General features: G+C 38.0%; 2 protein-coding genes across 12 annotated transcripts; both read right to left on the reverse strand.

The window, feature by feature from the left end:
* Nucleotides 1-2,421: 2,421 nt before the first annotated feature.
* Nucleotides 2,422-13,618, reverse strand: LOC149035090 (uncharacterized). 11 transcript variants are annotated; one of them, XM_089192628.1, is made up of 8 exons: nt 13,278-13,445; nt 12,124-12,190; nt 10,260-10,649; nt 9,705-9,824; nt 9,197-9,385; nt 4,244-4,292; nt 3,441-3,594; nt 2,422-3,086 (listed from the first exon to the last, which is right to left on the reverse strand). In XM_089192628.1, the coding sequence occupies exons 1-8, from the start codon at nt 13,320-13,322 to the stop codon at nt 2,889-2,891; spliced, it is 1,212 nt and encodes a 403-aa protein (XP_089048754.1). In that variant the 5' UTR covers nt 13,323-13,445; the 3' UTR covers nt 2,422-2,888. The 11 variants fall into 11 exon arrangements, with proteins under 11 accessions (XP_089048754.1, XP_089048752.1, XP_089048751.1 ...); XM_089192626.1 differs by having other exon boundaries at nt 3,441-3,597; XM_089192625.1 differs by having other exon boundaries at nt 4,244-4,298.
* LOC149035091 (uncharacterized) lies at nt 6,491-8,296 on the reverse strand. The gene is made up of 5 exons (XM_089192668.1): nt 8,121-8,296; nt 7,871-8,023; nt 7,378-7,558; nt 7,023-7,064; nt 6,491-6,746 (listed from the first exon to the last, which is right to left on the reverse strand). Exons 1-3 carry the CDS (start codon nt 8,241-8,243, stop codon nt 7,433-7,435), a joined length of 402 nt encoding a protein of 133 aa, XP_089048794.1. The 5' UTR covers nt 8,244-8,296; the 3' UTR covers nt 6,491-6,746; nt 7,023-7,064; nt 7,378-7,432.
* Nucleotides 13,619-22,897: the final 9,279 nt, after the last annotated feature.

Below are 22,897 nucleotides of genomic sequence, written 5' to 3' on the forward strand. Positions count from 1 at the left end.
GCAGTTTGGTTTCGGATGGATTCTAAACCGATAAGGTAATCGTGTGGATAAAACTATTTGATCATTCAAATCAATATCTTTAATTTTGATGCCACAATTTGTATGTATTTTCTAAATCACTTTTTATAAGAAATACACGGTGCTGGAACCCTTCAAGGAAGTCTTTCTGCATGCTTGATTACCGGTACTGTATAAGTTAGACAAGGTCAGAAATACCTATTTCATCTCAAGAATTTATCAATTCATTCTTTCTTTTTTTCATTAGTTTTACCGAACACAAACTTATAAATCCTGCACGAATTAAAATGACTTCACAGCCATCTTAAATTTGCCAAAAACGTGGTTTCTTTCAAACATTGTTCCTCTTTTTCAGTCACAACTCTATGGGAAGAAAATGAGATATTTTAACTTCCCGTAATGTTGAAACCGAAGAACGTCCGACTAAATTGGGTGTGACTTAAATTGACTTTATTAAGTATTCATAGTGTGGCAGTTTTATCAGTTGTGTCTTTCGTAGTTCAACTTCTTTGTTTCCTTTAGAAGTAACTTAGATGAGTTTCAACTACAGTGAAGGAAATCTGTTTTATGATATATCAAAGGTTTTAATATAAAATTACTACAGAGTGTGTCTTGTACAATTGCATCCGTTGTGTTGCATTGATAGGGAAGTATAACTGAAATGAGGAAGTTGTACATAGTTCTCAGTGTAATCAAGTCTGTTTATCTAACTGACATTTCTAAAATTACTTCCATTTAAGTACATGTACTCTACACGGAAATGGAAAAAGACTATTAAAGGAAACCACACTGTGTGCGCAATCTTGTGGCTTTTATTGATTAACAAGGGGATTTTTTCTGATGCCGTGAAGATACCGTGCCATAAGTATGAAATTAGAGGTCTTGGAAATTATTTTTAGAGGGGGAGAGAGGGGGGAGGGGGTGTTCTTGAAAGAGCGGTTTTAATATGGGAGCGAGGTTTTCTGCATCCACTTCCTATCAAGATATCATAATATAAATAAATTGCTTGAGACGAAAATATTGCACTCATTTAAAAGAATCTTTTTCTTTATTTTCGTGACTCTCGGACGTACATGCAGTATCATATCCACACCGTAGTACAAGGGAGGGGGAAGGGGGTGGTTAGATATAAGGGAACCTCTACCCAGGCGATTAGAGAGTTCGTTACATTGCGATATTTTGAATAGTTTTTACCCTAAATAGACAGCCGATTATGTCGCCTACGAGGTAATATTAATATTATGGGATACATATGCAAATCACACCGCTAGAAGTGGGGGGGGGGGGGGAGAAGGGGTGTACAGTGGTAACAATAACGGACAGTTTTATACTTTTTATTACAATCTATTATTTTGGCTTATCAAAGCACAGTTGCTATTGAACCTATTCAGGAAAATAGAACTAATACTCAGAAAATAAATCATAGGTTTTGTCCTTCCCTTTTCGACTTAAAAATTGTTTCGCAGCCCACTTGGATTCGGGGAAAAGTTTCGTGACGAATACAGGATTTTGTTTGTTTTTGTTTTTCCCTTTATTTCCTCGCCATTTGAAAAAGCAACAACGCAGATTCAAGCGCATTTTAATATTTAACCCACTATCTAAGCAATAAACTACACTATCGGTTTGCCTGTGTAATAAACCACGTGGGATAAAGGGAAAATACGAGAAAAGTTTCTAAAATTGCAATTGCAAGTCAGTCAGATGTAATGAAATCCGGTTGGATTTATCTAAATTTTATCAAACAATTTGTAAGTTGTTAAACGGTGACTGAACTTTTCACTTCCACAATAGCCTGCAGTGCAGGCGTCTTATTAGTGCGAGCTAACGTCATATGCTCGCGATCGTTTATCCGACTGACCATATCTGATTTTGAAGTTAGATAGACGTTCGGAGTTGAAGTAGACGGCAGGGGTAGGGGCACTTCTTCACCCCTACCCATCTCCTCATTGTTGACCGTCGACCACCCCCTTGGTAAAAATTTCTTTTTCTACCCGTCCTTCCGCTGCCATTAAAATCGAAGATGGCGGCCTTAATTTCCGTTAAGTAAAACACTGAGCACTCGCTGGCCAAAATTACGCCTTGCTCTGTAGGCTACTCCAATAAAATATACATGCACTCTCGATGAATCTTGACAAGTCTGTTCAATATGAATATTTTTATCATAAATTGCACGACAAAAAGCGGCTAGAGAATAACGTATACACAGCAGTGCGCTAAATATGAACCAATTCTCTAGTAGTGCACCTTACCTAGTGCTGTGTCTTCGTCTTAATTGATCATTTTACCCCGCTTAGGCGATCAAGGCGTTATTACTTTGATAATCTTTAAAATGGGATTTTAAAATTTCCAGAACAAGTTGGTGCTATAAGGCAGCATAGTACTGAAATCCAGGACACCTAAAACTTATCAGAATTAAATTTATTCATTCGTCGCTTATTTAATTTAACATTTTGTTACCTTGTTTATTGGAGTTTACACATCTCTTATGATAATGTTCCAATCAAATACGCCCGTGAATCGCTCTTATAATAGAGAGGGCTAAAATTACTGTTGGATTTTAAACAGAAAGCCGAGAGGATCCAATTCCGTATTTGTGGTTTTTTCGACGTAGTATCAAAGCCCCAGCAAGGATCACGGATTATCAATACTATAAACAACAATCCTGCTACGTTGGCAATTAGCAGATGATGGGGAAAGCAGTAATTTTTTAGGTCACCGACCTTTGTCCCAAGTGGCCGGGTTTAATATAAATTTTTTCTATGTCTCTTCCCGGAGGATCTTAGGTACGGCCTCTTGCGGTGTCGAAGAACCCGGGCACAGTTTTCCCAATATGGACCTCCCGGCTGGTAAATAACATACATTGGTTTCTTTCAGACACCAGTCGTATCAAGATTCGCATACGTTGGTTGAGAGGAGTCTGGATCCTCTCTAGCAAGCAACTCAGGAGGTGTTACCTCAACATCAGCGTATACCGTGGGCTCATAGCTGGGCGATCTTGGTGGTTTGGTGGCATCAGTTTCATTGTCAAATTCGGCGAGTTGAGCGTACACAAGGTCTGCCTCCTTTCGCTTGAATCAACACAGGAAAGAAAAATATCATAGATCAAAACGCACAGCTAGCGGTGATGTGGGGTCTCTTGTTTTTCCTTTTTGGTCTGACGCCACATGTAACAAAATTTCTCAGCACAAAGAGCCTTGTTCTAGTGAACATCAATATCTAGATGCTCTACGTAGATAATAATGTATCTCACTCTCTCCAGGTTTAATCATGGCATAATACTATCAAATCTTCTTGCAGACGTACAAGAATCTGTTCATTTACCTGTTGCACATGTCATGTTTATCAGAGTCCATCGTCCTAACAAAAACATGAAATTTCACTGAGTTTCAATTACTTCCATACTTCTAGGGCTAACTGCTCACCCTCTTGTTTGCCTTGTTTACAACAGCATATTCACAGTTTTCTGGTGGTGGTTGAAACCTAGTATTATCCTTGCTGTTCGGTGGCCCAAGAAGCTTTGCGGCTTCAACTTGATTCACAGATTCATATTGGCTTTCTCCTAATTGGTCGTCCTCGCTTCTTAGGTAAAAAAGAAAAAAAAATGAGAATGTTGGTTTTTGCGGGGAAGCAAAACGGGAGATCCCACAGAGAAACCCACGAAGCAAAGACGAGCACAACCGACACGTATCACCAGATACAGGAATCGAACCCGAACCATAGCAGTGGGAGATTAACGTTCTCGCCACTTCGCCTTCCCCGCTCTGAAAATCGTCGTAGTGCAAGATGATATTTCAGTCTTAACAAATCTGGACACTGGAGTCTTTGGCAGGGGTTTGAGACTCGTTCCTTGCAGTGTCCCTCTCCATCCTGGAGTATTGATCGGTACACAGAGACCACGTCTAACAGGGACACCAAGGCGCATGATGGAATGTAAGGAGGGGAGGGGAGGGGAGGGGAGGAGGTAATCTTGCTATGGACTGGATTTTCTCTAGGGAAGGGAGAAGTATCGATACTCGTAAATTGCTCTATGCTATGCTAAGAGGATAAGATTTCCTGCGATAGTATGCTGAATTTACCTTGCCCTATATAAATTCAATCAGTATGGTTGATTTTATCATTTGGTAATGTACTGTTGTAAGAAACTTAAAACGTACCCTTAGAAGTATAAACAAACAAACAAATAAATGAACAATTAAACGGAAACAAAGAAAAGATAAATACTGACTTCTTCGGTGCTGACATCTTCATCGAAGACTCTTTAGGCAGTACGCTCTCTGTATCTTAAAGAAACAAACAAATCATTTTCCGCAGGAAACATCGCCTTAAAAAAAAGATATAGTAATAATGATAATAAATGAAAATTAAAAGATAAACGGTTTTTTTTCCTCAGCAGACGGTAACAGTGGCTACGACAATAACAACAGAGATTTTTTTGAAATTATGGACATTTAAGTGCAGCCTTGTTTTTCTTTTTTACCTATGATCATTGGGAAACCACTTTTTCACCATTTGCTAAACTACACTGTAAAATTAAAAGAGCTGATTTGGCCCCAAAAATGGGGCCAAAACGAGTGAGTCCAGTTTGGCACTTGCTTAGGGTCAATTCAGCCCCATTGAAATGGGGCTGTTTTTGGCACCAATTTTGGGGCTGAATTGACCCAGTTGTAGGGGCCAAATTGGACCATGTGAAGGGTGAATTTGAAAAATACAGGGGCCACTTTGAAATTTATAGGGGCCAAAACAGCCCCCGAAATTTCAGCCCTCTCACAAATGGCCCCTTTAAAAAGAGCCAATTCAGCTCCATTGTGGGCCACTTCAGAAGTAGAGGGCTCTTTCCTCTCCATGCTGATTTTCCCCCTTACATTCAAATAATGAAAATACACCACATACTTTATCTTTCAAACACTCATTTATTAGCTTCTAGATATTGTTTCTGTAAAAACCTTTTATGCTACCTGATTTTACAGTTATTAAGAATCTTAATTGTGGTATAAAACAGACAAACTTTGAAACATCATGTGAAAGAATATAACATACATACATATTTAACATTAATTCAACCATTTTCTAAAATAGATCTCTTCCCTAAATCAGTATACTTCTTAACAGTGCAAGCATTGCAAGAAATTACACCCAAGAGACACTTGTGAGTAAAGCTTCCCTTTTCAATGACTTAGCAAATGTGGTAATGTAAAGCAGCTTATAATTAAGACTGATTTAAAGTACAGAAAATTATCAAAATAAGACAGAGGCAACAAATGGTCCAGTTCCTGCACAAGAATATAGACCTTGTTTGATTTGTGCATATGAAAAACAAAGAGCCTTAGAGCAGCAAAGAGTATTCTTCCAGTGGATGTGAGAATACATGCACTCATATTACTACTCTAGATATTATCAAAATATAAACTATCAGCAAGTACTACCGCAGGCATTTGCCAAGTCATTGAAAATAGAGGAAACAGTGACAAGAGTCTGCCTGTGCCCAATTTCAAGCAATGCTTGCTCTAAAAAAAGTCAAAATTGCCTTTGACCGATTGTAAGAAAATATAAATAAGCCAAGTAACCCAATGAGAGCATCAAGAATCTTTTCTTATGAGAAGTGACAAATTACACTTCCCTCTGTTACTATATTCAGGTGATTGATGTATTGAAGATCTCCAACAATTAAAATTTGTGCTGGACATAATCTCTGATTGCTGAATCAACATCAGCTACTCTATGCAATAAAAACAAGTTTTACAACCACATTAAAATCAAGCCAAAGTGCAAAAAGTGCCTGTAGCCAGAAAAAAAGAATATATATATATATACACACTTAAGTAAAAGAATTAAAGAGGATGCATCAATTCTCTGTGACTGAGTTTTGTGCCTAAGTGCTTGTCAGACAGAAAAGTTCTGTCTGACAAGCGCTTAGGTGCGAAATTTTGAGTCACAGAGAATTGATGTGTCCTCTTTAGTTCTTTAACTTATGTATACTTAGCTCTACTACCACAGCATTGAGCACTTTATGCCAAGGTAGACTCTACCCCCACATTTACATATATTTATATATACATATTGTTTTTCTAAAACTATAAGCTAAAACACCAGAAATGGAAGTGGAAGTTTAGCTCAATGTGTGTAATTTGTCTCCCATTCAAGACTTGAAAAACTAATGTATGACTCCCAAAATATCTGAAAAAAATCAGCTATTCTATGTCCAATATTTATCTAATTGTTTGACAACAGGAATATTTTAAAAAATTGCAAAATCAAAAAAACTAAACAAAAAGGCAAAATTAATACAACCCCAAAGTACTTGAACCTTTGTATCTGGACTTCATTGGCAAATGGGCTCAGAAATTTTAGCTGTTCATCTTAGTACCAAAGTAGCAGTTTTTTGGACTTGTACCTCCAAAATGGTCACAACTTCATTAAATGCATGTGATGACAAACACACAAGAACAAAGGTCATGAACTTAAAAGGTGAGAGTGATTATTTTGCAACTTTTTATTTTAAGGCAAGAGATTCAGCACCACAAAATTGTCTCTCTTCACTGCAAGCAGAAGAGGTGAAGCAATAGATTTTTAGACCATACCAATCCATTCAGTTTCCAAGTCAACTTAGTCTAGTATCCTGCTAACCATACAAGGATACTCTGCAATAATTTTTTTGGCAATCCACTGTTGCTCAGAGTACTGCTGATGAGATATCCCTTCTGGGTATCCAACTCTACTGAGGCAGAGAACTGTACAAAAAAACAAACAAATGAGCAAATTAATTTGTTGTCGGAGAACAGTAAATTTTTGCAACTACAAAGTTGCAAAATATTTGTAAGCAAACTGTGCATAAGAAGTAAAAACACAATAATGGTGATCATCAATGATGTATTTTCACCAAACTGTATATGTACTTATCAAGAAAAGAAATCATACATCTATGCACTTCAGTTTTAGTTCAGTATTCATGAATAAATAAGGATTGCTTGTAGACTTAAAAAACAAAACAAAGAAAAGTTTCTTACCCTCGATGGTAGTTGGAATTTCGAAAGCCATTCAGGAGGAACCTGTAGGTAAATATTTGTTTTCAAAAAAATTAAACTGTCTGATAACATCCTATCAATTCACTAATTTTTTAATTTACCAGATTTAAAAATTGGGTTTACTTTGTTTTATGTATGGTGCAAGTAAATACATATCTAATATATTTCAATAAAAATAAAGCAAATCTCGCCATTTTTGTAGGTGCAATCCCCGAGATTTGTCATCTTTAACTGACCAACTGGCACCTTGTGTGTTTTCCTTTAGGATATAATCGAAAGAAAGTAGTCGATAATGTACTCTTCACCATCCTGCTAAGTTTAATATACAAGAACTTACTTAGACAGTGCTCAGTTCTGTCGCCTCGTCCATAAAACAGAGATCCTTGAGCGATTTATAATATTGATTTACCCATTTCTTTCGGTGCCAATGTCACCTCTAAATTTTCATAATCGCTGATGTTTTCTGAATCATCAATCGACGTTTGAACCGTCTTACTCGAAGGACTTGATTCTGCACGCTGAAAGAGTGATAGCCAAAAAATCAGCTTAAGTGGATGCAAACAAAGACATAGACATAAAAATATCAGTTCATCTTTTCAAGAAAAAGATTAAGAATTCAGAGTGAGAGATCCTAAAATCAGAGAATCTTGAAATAAGTTAAATCCATCTTGTGCAAATGCAGTATTCGAACTGTAACCGTCTCTATCTCTCGGCGCCAAAATTTGATCACGTGACTTTAGTTGCGAAACCGCTGAGACTCAACAAGACTCGGGAGAAGAGGCGAACCATTCATGCGTCAAATTCTCTGGTGGGAAAATTAATTATCGTACCGACGAAGAACTCGTGTCATCTCTAGGTTCAGCGTTCATTGCAATCAATTTCTTGAGCTTTAGACGCTCTTTTATAATAGGGATGTAAGTGCCTTGGTACGTCTGCATCTTGGGCGATCGCAAGGAGATCTTGGCCACCGCAACCGTCTTTTTCTGCAAGATAAGATACGAACAAAGATCAATGGAGCGGTCAAGTTTGTGAATGTAAAGTTGCAGTAAAATACGTTGTTAAGAAATTTCTTTTGCCTACCTTTCCTTTCTTAAGTCTCATTCCATGCGACTGTAGCCAAGAAACAGCCTCTTCAGTGACGAATTCGCTGCTATAATTCATTATTGTTTCCGACGCACGTGGTCTAGGTTCGACTAATGCCATCACAGCCAGCTCACGCTCACGTCTCGAGAAAAAGCCAACGATCAATTCATTGTGTGACTCGGTGTTCAGTTACGAGAGGAACCGTTGAAAATTTGAACACTTTATAAGGAATAGTATAGGGAACGAAATATGGTCGAAAAACGAAAATTATTTTCATATTTTCTTTTTTTTTCAAAAATTGCACCTCGTTGGGGCCAAATTGGTCAATCCTACTTGGCTTTTGGAAGGGCCAAATTGAGAAAAAGTTCCAAAGTAGAAATCATAGGGGCCAATTCAGATTTTGGAGGGGTCGAAATGGTACTTGTCACGCCCGTTTTGGCTCAAATAGTCCAAAACGAACCTTGATGGGCCAAACTGGCCCTCGAGAAATTGGGGCCAATTTGGCTTTTGGGGTCAATTTGGCTCTTTTCATTTTACAGTGTAGTTACTACTTATTCAAAGCTGGTTTTTCGACTCACTGACACTGCTTATAAGTATGACGTTGACAAATGAAAGAACGGCTGAGAAGTTAAAGGCAACTAATAAGACTAGCTTTGCGACTTTGATGATGAAACCATTCCAGAGATACATGAACGTCACAGTGGAACTGCAACGATATTTGACCTTTTATGGGAACAAGCTTATGTAGCATGTGTAAGCCAGGGACTCAAAAAAAATATAAATACAATAAATTTTATCTGGAAACCAAGGAACAATAACATTTTCCTGAGAAAAGAAAACAACAACAACAAACATAAAACAAACAAACAGAAAGGGCTTGTTTGATCTTCCGTTATACAGTGTGGTTAGGCTCCAGTTCTATTTTCGCAGGTAAAATCACAGTTTCTGATAGACAGAGGGTCAATTAAAGGTTTCGCCGCATCAATGATATCAGAACCATTATGTCATTAGAAACTATTTTCATGTTGCAAATAATAATAGTTTCATCTTTATAACTTCTAAAGACTCTTTACCTTTTTCTTGACGTTTCTTTCTTCTTAATAAAATGACTATGATGAGAATGATCAACGCTACGAAGAACACTGCTCCTAAAGATGCGCCCATTATCATTACTGTAGGAGAAGACCTGCTCTTGTCATCCGCCGTGGTAGGAGTGTCTGTCGATTTCGCCGTGGTAAGGATGGAGACAGCTGTTAAAGACCCTAGATATTACATCATTGTGTTAAAAGTTTTGTTCACATGCACATGAATCACGATACAGTTAAACCTAAATATTGATCCTGGCATTTAATATTGATTTTAGCTTGAGACACAATAATAAAACATACAAATAAGGAAAACCACCGGGAGGTCAAATCTTTTTTCCTCTGATAAATAAAAATACAGACAAAAAGACAATCTAAACAGTGAAAGAAGAGAAACAAATAGAGACCGTTTCGACTTGTTTTCAAAATTTCAAAAAGAAACATACAAACTTCGGCTACTTCATAAAAGTTGCTCTTTCACATATGTCAAATTAACCTGATACATCAGTGACATCCTGTTCTATTGACGTCTTGACTTTTGTAGTAAACGCTTTTGTTCCAGGAGGACTGGTGCTTCTCGAAACAGGATGTGAGAAACAGTCTCCTTGACAATTGTCTGTTAAAGTAACATGACAATTGACACTGTCACTAGCAAGACATTTGTGGATTGGTATTGCGATTGGGTGAGAATGTATTATTTTTAGGCTTACCCATAACCATGAATTCATACATTTCTAAGAGGTTCTCTTATATATTCTTATAATATCATTTATTATAATATTATTTATTTATATTCTATAAAACTTTTTTAAAGGGGCTGGTATTACGGGAACTTTTCCCCAGTAGATGATATGCCTTCAGTATGAGGTGGTCGCAATGGGCGTATTCCGGAAAAGGTAAGGTGGGAAAAGAAAAGATAAGGGGTGGGAAAGGGAAAGATAAGGGGTGGGAAAGTGAAGGCAAAAGTAGCCTGAGGCTAATTCAGATTAATGCATGACAATAATTTTTGATAAAGCTAAAATCGTTTCCTTTATCTGATCCTGATCAATACCTGATTCTTTCTCGCAAATCCATCCTCTTTGTACAGTGCCTTGAATGGTGCTAAAAGACCCTTTTATTCCAGCTGGAAATTCCTCATGAATCATCCCGTATAAGTCATTTGGGTCAGGACTTGAATCCTCCCATTTGTCAATAGTCAGCGGTTTGCTATTGATCCAAGTCCAATTCCCTGTTGTTACATTGAGCTCCAAACCAATGAACCACTCGCCATGTTTACTGCCTACTCGGTTTTGAATCGCATTTTTGATAAATTCCCATTCCTGCTCTGTTTCCATCACCACAAGGCTTTTGTTGTGGTTTATACAGATGCCATTTGCTTGTGGCCACGCCGTGCTAAGTGATTGGTTATTAAAGCTGTAACACGAACAAAGCCTCTCTCCATCTACAAAGAAACAAAAAACAAGACAAATTGCAAAGATGTTGTTTTAACCTCTATCGATAATCAAAAACAGGAGGGGGTAGAGGGGAGTGTGTGAGCATGGATTACGGATTGAACTTTCTGAGGCCATGGATTACAACCGAACACGTGACTAGGTAGAGGGTGATCACCATCATCCTTCGCGCATTAATCATGAATAGATAATTACCTATTCATTTATCCATGTTTATATTTATTTTTTTATTCGTTATTCATTTGTGGTCGTAAGAAAGACTTACGGATTCGAAAAAGACCACCAGTCTGAAGAAGACCTTAGTTGTTTAGATTTAGTGGGAATAGCAGAAGAATCGCGGCGATAGCACAAACTCACTCCATACACAAGCCAGTAGTCTCATACCCACATCCTACCGCATAACTGAAAAGTGGGGTTTTACAACTGCCTGGCCTTGGAAATTCTGGGTATGAGACAACCACATCAGATAAACGTCCGCTAGCAAAGAAGGCGATCACAATTAAATGTACAGTACTATTCGATACTTCTAAAAATTCTTTTTTAATTTCCTTACTATTTGTCGAAAAAGTAAACATCGCGAAGATGATTATGATGAAAACCAAAACTGCAAATTTATCCATCAAACCCTCATGCTTCACATCCAAAATGTTTGAAACGATGGTATCATCCCACTGTTAAGTTACACACTGCTTTCTGCATGACGTCATTTTGTCACGCCAGGAATATGAGCGATCGTTACTCAATATTCTTAACCCACGTTAACCAAGCTGTCGTGAGGAACATGAAACATACGGCTTCAGAGAGGTTTCGACAAAATCTGGATCGGACCGGATCGGATCACGGACCGGATCAAGGATCGGATCACGGATTGGGTCACGGATCGAATCATGTTATTTGAAATTTGAAATTTTTTACGCGAGAAGTCAAAATTAAGTCTGCGTGACATGATGGGGCGCACGTATCATTTCCTCAGTCAGATAAGAAAAACACGAAATAGTTCTCAGTTGCTTCTTCTCCTTTTGCTTTTTTTTCGTTTTTCGGTGAGGCTCGTTGTAAGCCATAGTTCGCAAACTGATCGACCTGAGTGCTAAGATGCGTGACCTCCCAAGAATCGCAACGAAATTTCACCAACTAGAGGTTATTTCAATTCATTTACTTTGCTGGTTTGTTACGCATTCCTCTCACTAACATCTGCGTTTCGCGATTGTTTGAGACCAGTGGTGGGTCTTAATTGCCGCTCAGATCGAAGGCAAATCGAAAAAATTTCGAGAACCCGTTTGTATTTTTGACGAAAACCGAAAATCAAATGCTAAATCGCGTAATATCCGTAAACCGAAATGAACAAGAAAACCGAAAGACCATAGTTTTTTTGGCACAAAAACCGAAAATCGGATATTTAAAATAGCCAAAATCGTCAAACCGAAAGCCTCAATGTCCCCACGCTGATTGAAGAATGAAACGTACCTCGATCTCTCTCGCCCTCTGTCCATGGCGGCACTTCACAACACTCCTCGACACAGCGGTGAAAGGACTACATGGAGTTTTGGGGCAAAAAAAAAAAAAACAACAACAACAATAACAAAACAATAAAATGGGCCTGCGCTCCATTATGTCACGCAGACTCTGTTTTGGCTTGTTACGCAGCATCTCTACTTTTCATTGAAATAATCTTAATTTTTTCATACTCCCTTTTTTTTAACCGTTCATGACTTTGTAAATGATTTGATGGTTTAAATTTTGAAAACTCTCCCCCAGTTCTGGTGGGACCTGCGCTCGATTATGTCACGCAGGTTTTATTTTGGCTTAACACGCAATATTTCTAATTTTATCCGTGATCCGATCCGCCTTCCGGTCCGTGATCCGATCCGTCCGATCCAGTTTTTCAGGACGCCCGCTTCATAGCGACAACTAATTGAAAGCTGGTAGAGCTTGCTGGATGACACTTTGAATTTGATCAATAATGCATGTGTTTCTTTTTCATTCCAATCGACAATCGTTGCACAGCTTGCATTGTGTTAAGGTAAACTGCGTGAAAAGTCTTCTTTCCTAGCAGTCAAAATGCGGTATATCAATAATATCTGCGTATGTAAGTCATTTTCATCGTAAAAATTCGCAATTGAAATAGATTAAATTTTTATGTCACATTTGCTCGATGGCAAATAGGTCACGCCATCTTTGAAAAGGATCGTTACACGACGTTTTTATAACAATAAAGCAAACTGTCGCGATGTACATGAAACGTACAGCTCCGTAGCGACAGCTAAATGAAAGCTGTTCACAGTTCCAAATTCGAGAAAGTCGAACTTAAAGCAAACATGTTACAACGGATCAAAATACATGGATCTATTTCCATAATGGAAAAGCCTCTACTTCCTTTTCAATCCAATCGACCATTGTTGTGTCGTGTGAAGTGTGTTTAGATTAACAGCGAGATAATTCTTCCTTAAAAACCATCAAAACATTATTTACCAATCATCTTTTATAAAAGCAAGTCATTTTGGTGATAAATTTCGAAATTTAAAACGTTGGATGGGCAAGATATTAGATTTGATCATATAAGTACGTACATCAACAAAACTCGTGAAGTCAAGGATTATTTTCAATTCCATTTCACTTACCAGTTCTCGGCAGTAACAAATCAATTGCAAGCACGATCCAAACATGTATGTTCGCGAAATTCATCTTCCTAGGCCTACGTTCTGAACGAGAAAGTTTCAAACGCCACGAAAGTGAAATTTACACTCGAACGACCAATTAACATATTTCTGGTCGCACAACGTGTGACTAGGCAGGAATCAACGGAAGTTTGACAAGAGATCGCGTAAAAATAGTTTAAAAGGAACTTGATTTCGACGGTGAATGAGAATTTAAAAAAGGGAAATTTTGAATGATAAAACAACGCAAATTTCTACTGCCAGCTTCTCTTTAGCTTTAGATCATTAAATAAGAGGCAAAGTGTTCTGGTTTATTTTAAACAAGCAGGGTGTATTGCGTTCGATATTTTTGGAATGTTCTTGAAAAGCTTTGCCGACGGAATTGAGGTCGTAGGGTCAGGCACTGTCTAAGAAACTGAACGCCACAATTAAGGGAAAAAAAGTTAACGCAAGATTCTTTTGTCTGTGAACTTAAGTGCATATCGCCTGTGGTCTTCTAGATAGCTCCATAGATATTAATAGCGGTTGGTTTCGCACTCATTTTTGAAGCGATCTGTTAATCGCCCTGCTAACACAGTTTAATCAATCAAATTTATATCTTTGTACTTTGATTTCTTAACTGAAAGTATTTACTTAATCACTTTAATAAAAATCATATCGATGGAATGAAAACACGAGGACCGGAACCCATCAGGGGAATCTTTCTACATGGATGAGTAATTACAACGATTCGCATGTAAATTCAATAAACAAGGTCAAAAACACTTAGATTATTTCATTCATTTATTTATTTATAGCGGAGCTCGCGTAGCTCCATAATTATACAAAATAGTAGTAACCCGTCAAGCCGAAAAAATTTGGATGTACGACCGCGGTACGACCGCGGTACGACCGTACGACCGACCGTACAAGGTGCTACTTTTAGCATTCGCGGCCAACTGTACCACGGGCATTATATCTTGTAATCAGTCTTCTACACGGACACGAAGAAGTTGCGAATGAAAATCCATTAATATTACCACGCACTTTATCCATAGTAGAAGCTTTAATTTTGTTGAAGAGACGTGCGGGAAAAAAAATGCGAGCTCCGCTTTTAGGCTTGCCTAAATCTAAATATTATTTTTGTACACAGACTAAATCGTTCTCTTGGTATGGATCCTGTAATAACCTACTATACGGGAACGTACTAACGCACTATGAGGGAATCGAAATCGTTGTTTAAATGTTATACGACACGACAATCAGGCAAATCAACCAGACTGAAAATTCGGCAGATGCGGAAACTATGAACTGTGTAAAAGATTAATAAAGAGCTGTTGTATTAGTTGGATGACTGAAAACTGTATGCTTAGATATTCATCTTTGTTGTAGCGTTTTCCAAAACGATGTAAAAAAACCTCAAACTAAAGTCCTACTGAATAATCATCAATTAACTACGTAATGCAGATGAAGTAAAATAACAATGACCTTAAGGCCTTTTCTTTTTTTTAAATCCTGAAAAAAACCTCGTAGTCCAAAAAGTAGTGATATGTCAACGCTATACGTTGTGCTAGGAAGCGAGCTCCTTCACCCATCACGCCATCTCTGCTCTCAAACATATGCGCGTGTACAGATACGGTTGCATCGCCTTGTTATACTTTTTTCTCTATTAATGATTATAGTGTTATGAATAATTTGATAGTTTTTAAATTTTTTTTTTTAAATTATTTTTTTTTTTTATTTTAAGATGGACTAAGCATTTACTGCACAATGGAACCTAACTGGTAATTGTTGTTTGATTACGCTTGCAACATTTCATTCTGAAAACACACTTTAATGATAAGAAATTACGAATTTATATATCTATATTACTAGTAAAAAAAAAAGCCTTGAGTTGCTTTCTCCTAATTTTTATTATCATATCATGATTGTTATTAAAATTTTAATTATTGTTATTATTTCTATTATTATTATTATTTTTTTTTTATGGTGGATCTGATACAAGTTCCAAGCAATAATGACAGCGAGTTCCTCATCATCAGAAGGCGCAGCATGCGTAGACAGAAAAGATTGTCTAGACGACAAAATGGCATGGTTTTCAGTCCATTTACAAGTAGTAGGTTTCTTAAACCACGATTTAATTTAACCCAACGGAAATTCTTGTTTTTCTTTTGTGGCCTTGCTGGGACAAGTGCTATTATTACATCGTTTACTTCAGTTTTATAATCCTAAATTAGCGCCAACCGTCTCACGGACAACTCACTCAAGCATTAACATACTCAGGAGTAGGTATCTGGTTCACATATTCAGGATTAGGTATTTGATTCACATATTCAATGTCGCCGTCTTCCACTATAGATGTGTAAGTTCGGGAATCCTCGCCTTCCGGAGCCTGCAAAATATTCAGTTTTATTTGTTAGAAAACTGATGGTTTTTATCGACTTGACAGACAGGGTTTATCGAACTATGCTCTCGATTTCCTTCTGATGATATAGACTCCTTTGCATAAATACGGCTAAACGTTTAAACTCAGTAGTGGTTTTGAAACGTAATGTCTGTTTCCAAATAAAACCCCTCTACCTCTACTGCCATAGTGTCATGTTTCCCCCGAGAAACTGCAATGTTTAAATAGATATATAAAGGAATAGATAGATAGATGTAGCTGGTAGTTTGAAAACACTTAAACGTTTCGGATTTTATTTTTTTATTTCTTTTTCTTTTTTTTTTTTTTTTTGTAATCCAATGCTGAAAAATCATATGGGGATCACATTGGGTGATTTAAATTCATTTTATGAGTAATTACCATCACTGGCTCTAAACACGGCGCGGTATGTACACCCTCCCGTTGGAAAAACGGTTTACGTCGGAGCCAAAATAAATAAATAAAAAAGACAAACAAAAAGAAAAGATGAAGCAAATTTAGGTTAGCTAAGCGCACATAGCTTTTTTAGCAGGGAGGAAAACCTGTGGATTCGATTGCCACCCATGAAATAAACCCCTACCAAAATCTAACTGCTATCAAAATTTGGTTTACTTCCGCTTTATAATACTGGACTAACGCTAAATTTCTAACAAACAATGCACCATAACTTTTTACACGTTTTCTGATGGTGAAGCATTAACATACCCATGAGCCGGTTTTAAATTCTCATATTCCATGTCTTTGGCTTCTCTTGTAGATTCATCAAGCGAAGCGTATGTTCGTGAATCATCGTCTGCAGGCGTCTGCAAAATAGGCAGTTTAATTGGTTAGCAAAATTTTCATTCGATTTTTTTTGTTTTTCGGAAATCACGTTTGGATCACATTTGATAGTTTTGGTTTCATTTTATGTATGATTACCATCATTGACTGAGGACATAGTGCGGTATATACACCCTCCCGTTGAACAGGCGGTTCACTTTGGAGCCTCCCATTCCTGGTTTCATCTCCCGCAGAAAAAATAGGCTGAGCACAACCACTCAAATTAATCAACGGCAAACTTTCTTGAAAGTCGCACTTATTTCTGTGTAGAGACGGGTTACAAATAAACATACAAAAAGAAATCAGGAAACAAAGTAGGCTAGCTATCAATGGCATTTTGACAATGGAAATACACTGCTAACAGTAAGACAACCAAACAAAAGTTCAAAAAACAAAACAGCAAACAGCTCGCCATATTCATCAGGCAATTAGGAAGACATCGAGTCGACTTGATAGAAAATGTACGAGCAGCGTGTGGGTTTAGGGTTTAGGGTTTAGGGTTTAGGGTTAGGGTTAGTCAACTAGTCTCTTGCTGCGGTCTTTAGTGGCATTCGATCACTTGTGAAATCCACAAATCTTCTCTTCTGTGAAATTTATGGGAATCATATCAGCGAAAACGCGGAGAGAGGTTTTGTTTCCGTGATCATCATATGCCGTGGTTAATGCAGAGTTGATATTTCCTCATTTTGTCTCATACTCGTGGGTGATGGAGGCATTCTTGCCCATCAGCAACGGTGATAGACGCATATGAATATTTTTTTTGAACATCACTTTTGTTGGAAGTTCCTCGGTCTTAGGGACCGGTCATTATTTATCGCCTGGGGGGGGGGGGGGGGGGGTCGGAGTATTTAGGGGGGGATCACATGGTTTTTTGAAGACCTTTATGGGGGATCAGCCGTAATTGACAAGCATAATGGGGGGGGATCAGACCAAAAAAAAAGGAATTTTAGGTCGCGCCGGGACCCCGAGTGATTGCATTTGTAAATACTTTGGTAGGATTTGCCGCTGGGACTCTAAACCCCCAACCATATATTCAAGACCACGTTCAGTTGTATTTTGTATTATATAAACTCTATTCTAGCCCAGACACAAAACCCAAACCCTTTTACAGACCCTCCATTTTGTAAAAAAGAATCACTATCGTAGTCTAACATACACGTTTTTATTCAGGCACGATCTAAATTAGAAAGGTAATCAAGATTTTGAGAATGGAATACTTACAATTGCTCAAAATTGTTTCATAACGTTTCAGTTTGTTTTATAGAGAATCTTAATCTAAAATCATAAACTTTCATTATTTTAATACGCGGCCGAATGAAAACAACAAATAAAAAAGTGTTTATTTTGGTGAGGCTGTATCTTGTTCCACTTCCGTGTCAGAATCTTCGGCAGCCCTCTCCACTGGCTCTTGCACAGTCTCCTCGTCAGATTCATCTGAATCCTCGCCCGAACTTGACCCTTTTTCAGCACCATTACTGCTATTCTCTTCGTTCATTCTGGCCACTACCACTTTCAAATTGCGTGCCAGCTCTGTTTCAAACACGCCTCTTTCCAAAAGCCATAGCAGAGGATCCAGGTGGAGACGCTTGACAAATCTCGCAGTGAATCCTGCATTAATACTTGAGACACATTTGTAAGTATTCTTTTCGAGTGAATCGAAAACCTCTTTAGCTACCTCTTTTGAGGTAAGTTTTTCTAGGAGAATTGCTGCTCGCTGATGCAACCTTTTCTCCTTGATTTTTTTCACTTTTCTCTTGTTTTCTTTTTTTCTTCGGGATTGGCCGTTGTGCCCCATGGGAGATGGGAACTTTCTCTTCAAGCTCATGAGGGTGGTCGTGAGCGCATTGGAGGCTTTCTGCAGCTCTTGGTATATGGCCTTCACTCGCTCTTGAGCTTCCTGGAAATATTTGAGCTCATCACTTGCAAACGACCTTAAGGTATGCTCTTCTGTATAAAGGTTCTTTCGTCTGTTGTCGATAAATGAGAGCAAATCGGATGCTGAATTAAAGGCCTCATTGACAGTGGTCAAGGAGGACTCACACTTCGCGACATCACCACTGCCCTTACATCCATCCACGCCTGACATGAACTTCGTGATGTTTTGGCACACTCCCCAATTCTCGTTTCTAAGCAAGTTGTTTTCTTTATCGGAAAGGGCTTTTATCTTTGTGTTTAACTGCCAACGCATTTGCTGTTGCTCGAGGAGATACTGTTTGAAACCGGCTTGTTTGGGGGGGGGGGATCATGAAACTTTCCACTACCGATAAGGGGGGATCTCTAAAAAACTAGATACTCTACGGGGGGATCAGGTAAATGCTCCGATGTGACAACAAAAATACTCCGACCCCCCCCCCCCAGGCGATAAATAATGACCGGTCCCTTATTTGTTTTCACAAGTGCCTTTGTTGCTAAATGTTGTTTTGGCAACCAATTTCAAGGAAATCAGGGGTTTTTGCAAGGGGATTATTGATTTCATGGTCTCAATTTTCTTATGATTTTATTGGAAAAACAGCAAATTCATGCTCTATACGATTTCGAAAAAAAATGGATCACGCAGAAAGTCTTGAACGAGCAATTGTATTATATTCTAATTGACGATAGCCCCAGTAACTCGTCAAGTTCATGAGATAAGGTAACACCTCCAAGCAATGAACTTTGAATCTAGATCCGACTCAAATTTTAACGGTTTTCTTTTTCGGTAAACTTCAATGTAACATGCGCAGTCTTTTGGTTCGACGTGGAGCATACGCGGTTTGTGTGCTTAAGGATTCGGGTCTGAAGGTCTGGGCTCGAACTTGGGGAGATGCTTTAGACTAGTTTTATCCATCCAGGAGTATAGATTGCGATCACGTTTAACAAGGAACCTGAGGGGGGAGGGACAACCTTCCTATGGACTGGTATTTTCCTCAGGGATGGAGGAAGTAGCCCTACTGGTAGCCACAAGAGGATATGACTTACAGCGCCAGATTGTATGCTGCTTTTACCTAAAACCACTCAATAAGTATCAGTTGGAAAGCGTTGCACAAAAAATATGCATCAGATACTTACGATGATTCTTTCGACACTGCGCTTTTTGCATCTAAAAGATGTGCATTAAAGAAAACATGAATTTGGTTAACGCTGCGTGTAAAACAGACAGGTTTGTTTCCTGCCGCACTGTAACAGTGGCAAAAACAAAGCCATATGTTTTTGTTATCGCGGAGATTTGTGTCTAAACAATGATTATCGGTAAAACTGTAGTTTCACTGAATATTTAGCGAACTTATTATTACATATGCAAGGCTGCTTTTCAATCTAAATAATCGTATCATTGCGCAATTTTCAGATAAAGAAATACGAAAATGATGGAAGAAACTTGCCTTGGTTTCTGTGACCGAATACGACTGCAATTGCCACGATAAAAATGGCCAAAAGAAAAAAAAAAAACAAAGGAGAAAAATATTCATTTAATTGGTTTTCTGAGAAACGAAAGGCTAATTGAACCGAGAAAGATTATAATGGACACTAAAACGAAAAAAAGGCAGATAAAGGTATGTTGATAACCAAGTGAAATAGTTACATTTCTACTCCTTCCAGCCCGAAACAGACTCAGCAGACGGTAACAGTGGCTACGACAATAACATCAGAGATTTTTTTGAAATTATGGACACATAAGTGTAGCCTTGTTTTTCATTTTTACCTATGATCATTGGGAAACCACTTTTTCACCATTTGCCAAACTAGTTACTACTTATTCAAAGCTGGTTTTTCGACTCACTGACACTGCTTATAAGTATGAAGTCGACAAATGAAAGAACGGCTGAGAAGTTAAAGGCAATTAATAAGACTAGCTTTGCGACTTTGATGATGAAACCATTCCAGAGATACATGTACGTCACAGTGGAACGGCAACGATATTTGACCTTTTATGGGAACAAGCTTACGTAGCATGTGTAAGCCAGGGACTCAATAAAAAAATAAATACAATAAATTTTATCTGGAAACCAAGGAACGATAGGATTTTCCTGAGTAAAAAAAACAACAACAAACATAAAACAAACAAACAGAAAAGGCTTGTTTGATCTTCAGTTATGCAGTGTGGTTAGGCTCCAGTTCTATTTTCGCAGGCAAAATTACAGTCTCTGAGAGACAGAGGGTCAATTAAAGGCTTCGCCGCATCGATGAAATCTGAACCATTATGTCATTAGAAACTATTTTCATATTGGAAATAATTGTTTCATCTTTACAACTTCTAAAGACTTTTTACCTTTTTCTTGACGTTTCTTTCGTCTTAATAAAATGACTATGATGAGAATGATCAACGCTACGAAGAACACTGCTCCTAAAGATGCGACCGCTAACATAACTGTAGGAGAAGACCTGCTGTTGTCATCCGCCGTGGTAAGGGTGTCTGTTGATTTCGCCCTGGTAAGGATGGAGACAATTGTTAAAGACCCTAGATACTATATCATTGTATTAAAAGTTTTGTTCACATGCACACGAATCATGATACAGTTAAACCTAAATAGTGATCCTGGCTTTTAATATTGATTTTAGCTTGAGACAATAATAAAACATACAAATAAGGAAAACCACCGGGAGGCCAAATCTTTTTTCCTCTGATAAATAAAAATACAGACAAAAATACAATCTAAACAGTGAAAAAAGAGAAACAAATAGAGACCGTTACGACTTGTTTTCAAAATTTCAAAACGAAACATACAAACTTCGGCTACTTCATAAAAGTTGCTCTTTCACATATCTTAAATGAACCTGATACATCAGTGACATCCTGTTCTATTGACGTCTTGACTTTTGTAGTAAACGCTTTTGTTCCAGGAGGACTGGTGCTTCTCGGAACAGGATGTGAGAAACAGTCTCCTTGACAATTGTCTGTTAAAGGAACATGACAATTGACACTCACTAGCAAGACATTTGTGGGGTGACATTGCGATTGGGTAAGAATGTATTATTTTTAGGCTGGCCCATAGCCACGAATCGATACATTTCTAGTAGGTTCTCTTATAATTTATCTATAAAGCTTTTTTAAAGGGGCTGGTATTACGGGAACTTTTCCCCAGTAGATGATATGCCTTCAGTATGAGGTGGTCGCAATGGGCGGATTCCGGAAAGGGTAAAGTTGGGAGAGGTGTAAGTAAGGTGGGAAAGAAAAGATAAGGGGTGATAAAGGGAAGGCAAAAGCAGCCTGAGGCTAATTCAGATTAATGCATGACAATAATTTTTGATAAAGGTAAAATCATTTCCTTTATCTGGTCCTGATCAATAACTGATTCTTTCTCGCAAATCAATCCTCTTTGTACATCGCCTTGAATGGTGCTAAAAGACCCTTTCATTCCAGCTGGAAATTCCTCATGAATTATCCCGTATAAGTCATTTGGGTCAGGACTTGAATTCTCCCATTTGTCAATAGTCAGCGGTTTGCTATTGATCCAAGTCCAATTCCCTGTTGTTACATTGAGCTCCAAACCAATGAACCACTCGCCATGTTTACTGCTTACTCGGTTTTGAATCGCATTTTTGATAAATTCCTATTCCTGCTCTGTTTCCATCACCACAAGGCTTTTGTTGTGTTTTTCACAGATGCTATTTGCTTGTGGCCACGCCTTACCAAATGACTGGTTATTAAAGCTGTAACACGAAAAAAGCCTCTTTCCATCTACTAAGAAACAAAAAACAAGACAAATTGCAAAGATGTTTTTTTAACCTCTATCAATAATCAATAATAGAAGGGGGATAGAGGGGAGTGTGTGAGCATGGATTACGGATTGAACTTTCTGATCCATGGATTACAACCGAACGCGTGACTTGGTAGAGGGTGATCACCATCATCACTCGCGCATTAATCATGAATAGATAATTACCTATTTATTTATCCATGTTTATATTCATTTTTGTATTCGTTATTCATTTGTGGTCGTAAGAAAGACTTACGGATTCGAAAAAGACCACCAGTCTGAAGAAGACCTTAGTTGTTTAGATTTAGTGGGAATAGCAGAAGAATCGCGGTGATAGCACAATCTCACTCCATACACAAGCCAATAGTCTCATACCCACATCCTACCGCATAACTGAAAAGTGGGGTTTTACAACTGCCTGGCCCTGGAAATTCTGGGTAGGAGACAACCACATCAGATAAACGTCCGCTAGCAAAGAAGGCGATCACAATTAAATGTACAGTACTATTCGATACTTCTTCAAATCTTTTTTATTTACTTACTATTTGTCGAAAAAGTAAACATCGCGAAGATGATTATGATGAAAACCAAAACTGCATATTTATCCATCAAACCTTCATGCTTCACATTCAAAATGTTTGAAACGATGGTATCATCCCACTGTTAAGTTACACACTGCTTTCTGCATG

The sequence above is a fragment of the Pocillopora damicornis genome, chromosome 13 (assembly GCF_964200805.1).
Source record: "Pocillopora damicornis chromosome 13, jaPocDami1.2, whole genome shotgun sequence".
Lineage (NCBI taxonomy): Eukaryota > Metazoa > Cnidaria > Anthozoa > Scleractinia > Pocilloporidae > Pocillopora > Pocillopora damicornis.

Excerpts from the sequence above, each read along its gene's own strand:
- LOC149035090 (XM_089192624.1), bottom strand. The coding sequence starts at position 13,322 with ATGTTTGGATCGTGCTTGCAATTGATTTGTTACTGCCGAGAACTG. Across the intron at positions 12,191-13,277 it reads TTTGTTACTGCCGAGAACTG|TCCTTTCACCGCTGTGTCGA; the intron begins GTAAGTGAAATG and ends AACTCCATGTAG. Across the intron at positions 9,386-9,704 it reads GGATGTCACTGATGTATCAG|GGTCTTTAACAGCTGTCTCC; the intron begins GTTAATTTGACA and ends TGTAATATCTAG.
- LOC149035091 (XM_089192668.1), bottom strand. The coding sequence starts at position 8,243 with ATGGCATTAGTCGAACCTAGACCACGTGCGTCGGAAACAATAATGAAT. Across the intron at positions 8,024-8,120 it reads TGAGACTTAAGAAAGGAAAG|AAAAAGACGGTTGCGGTGGC; the intron begins GTAGGCAAAAGA and ends CTTATCTTGCAG. Across the intron at positions 7,559-7,870 it reads ATGACACGAGTTCTTCGTCG|CGTGCAGAATCAAGTCCTTC; the intron begins GTACGATAATTA and ends TCACTCTTTCAG.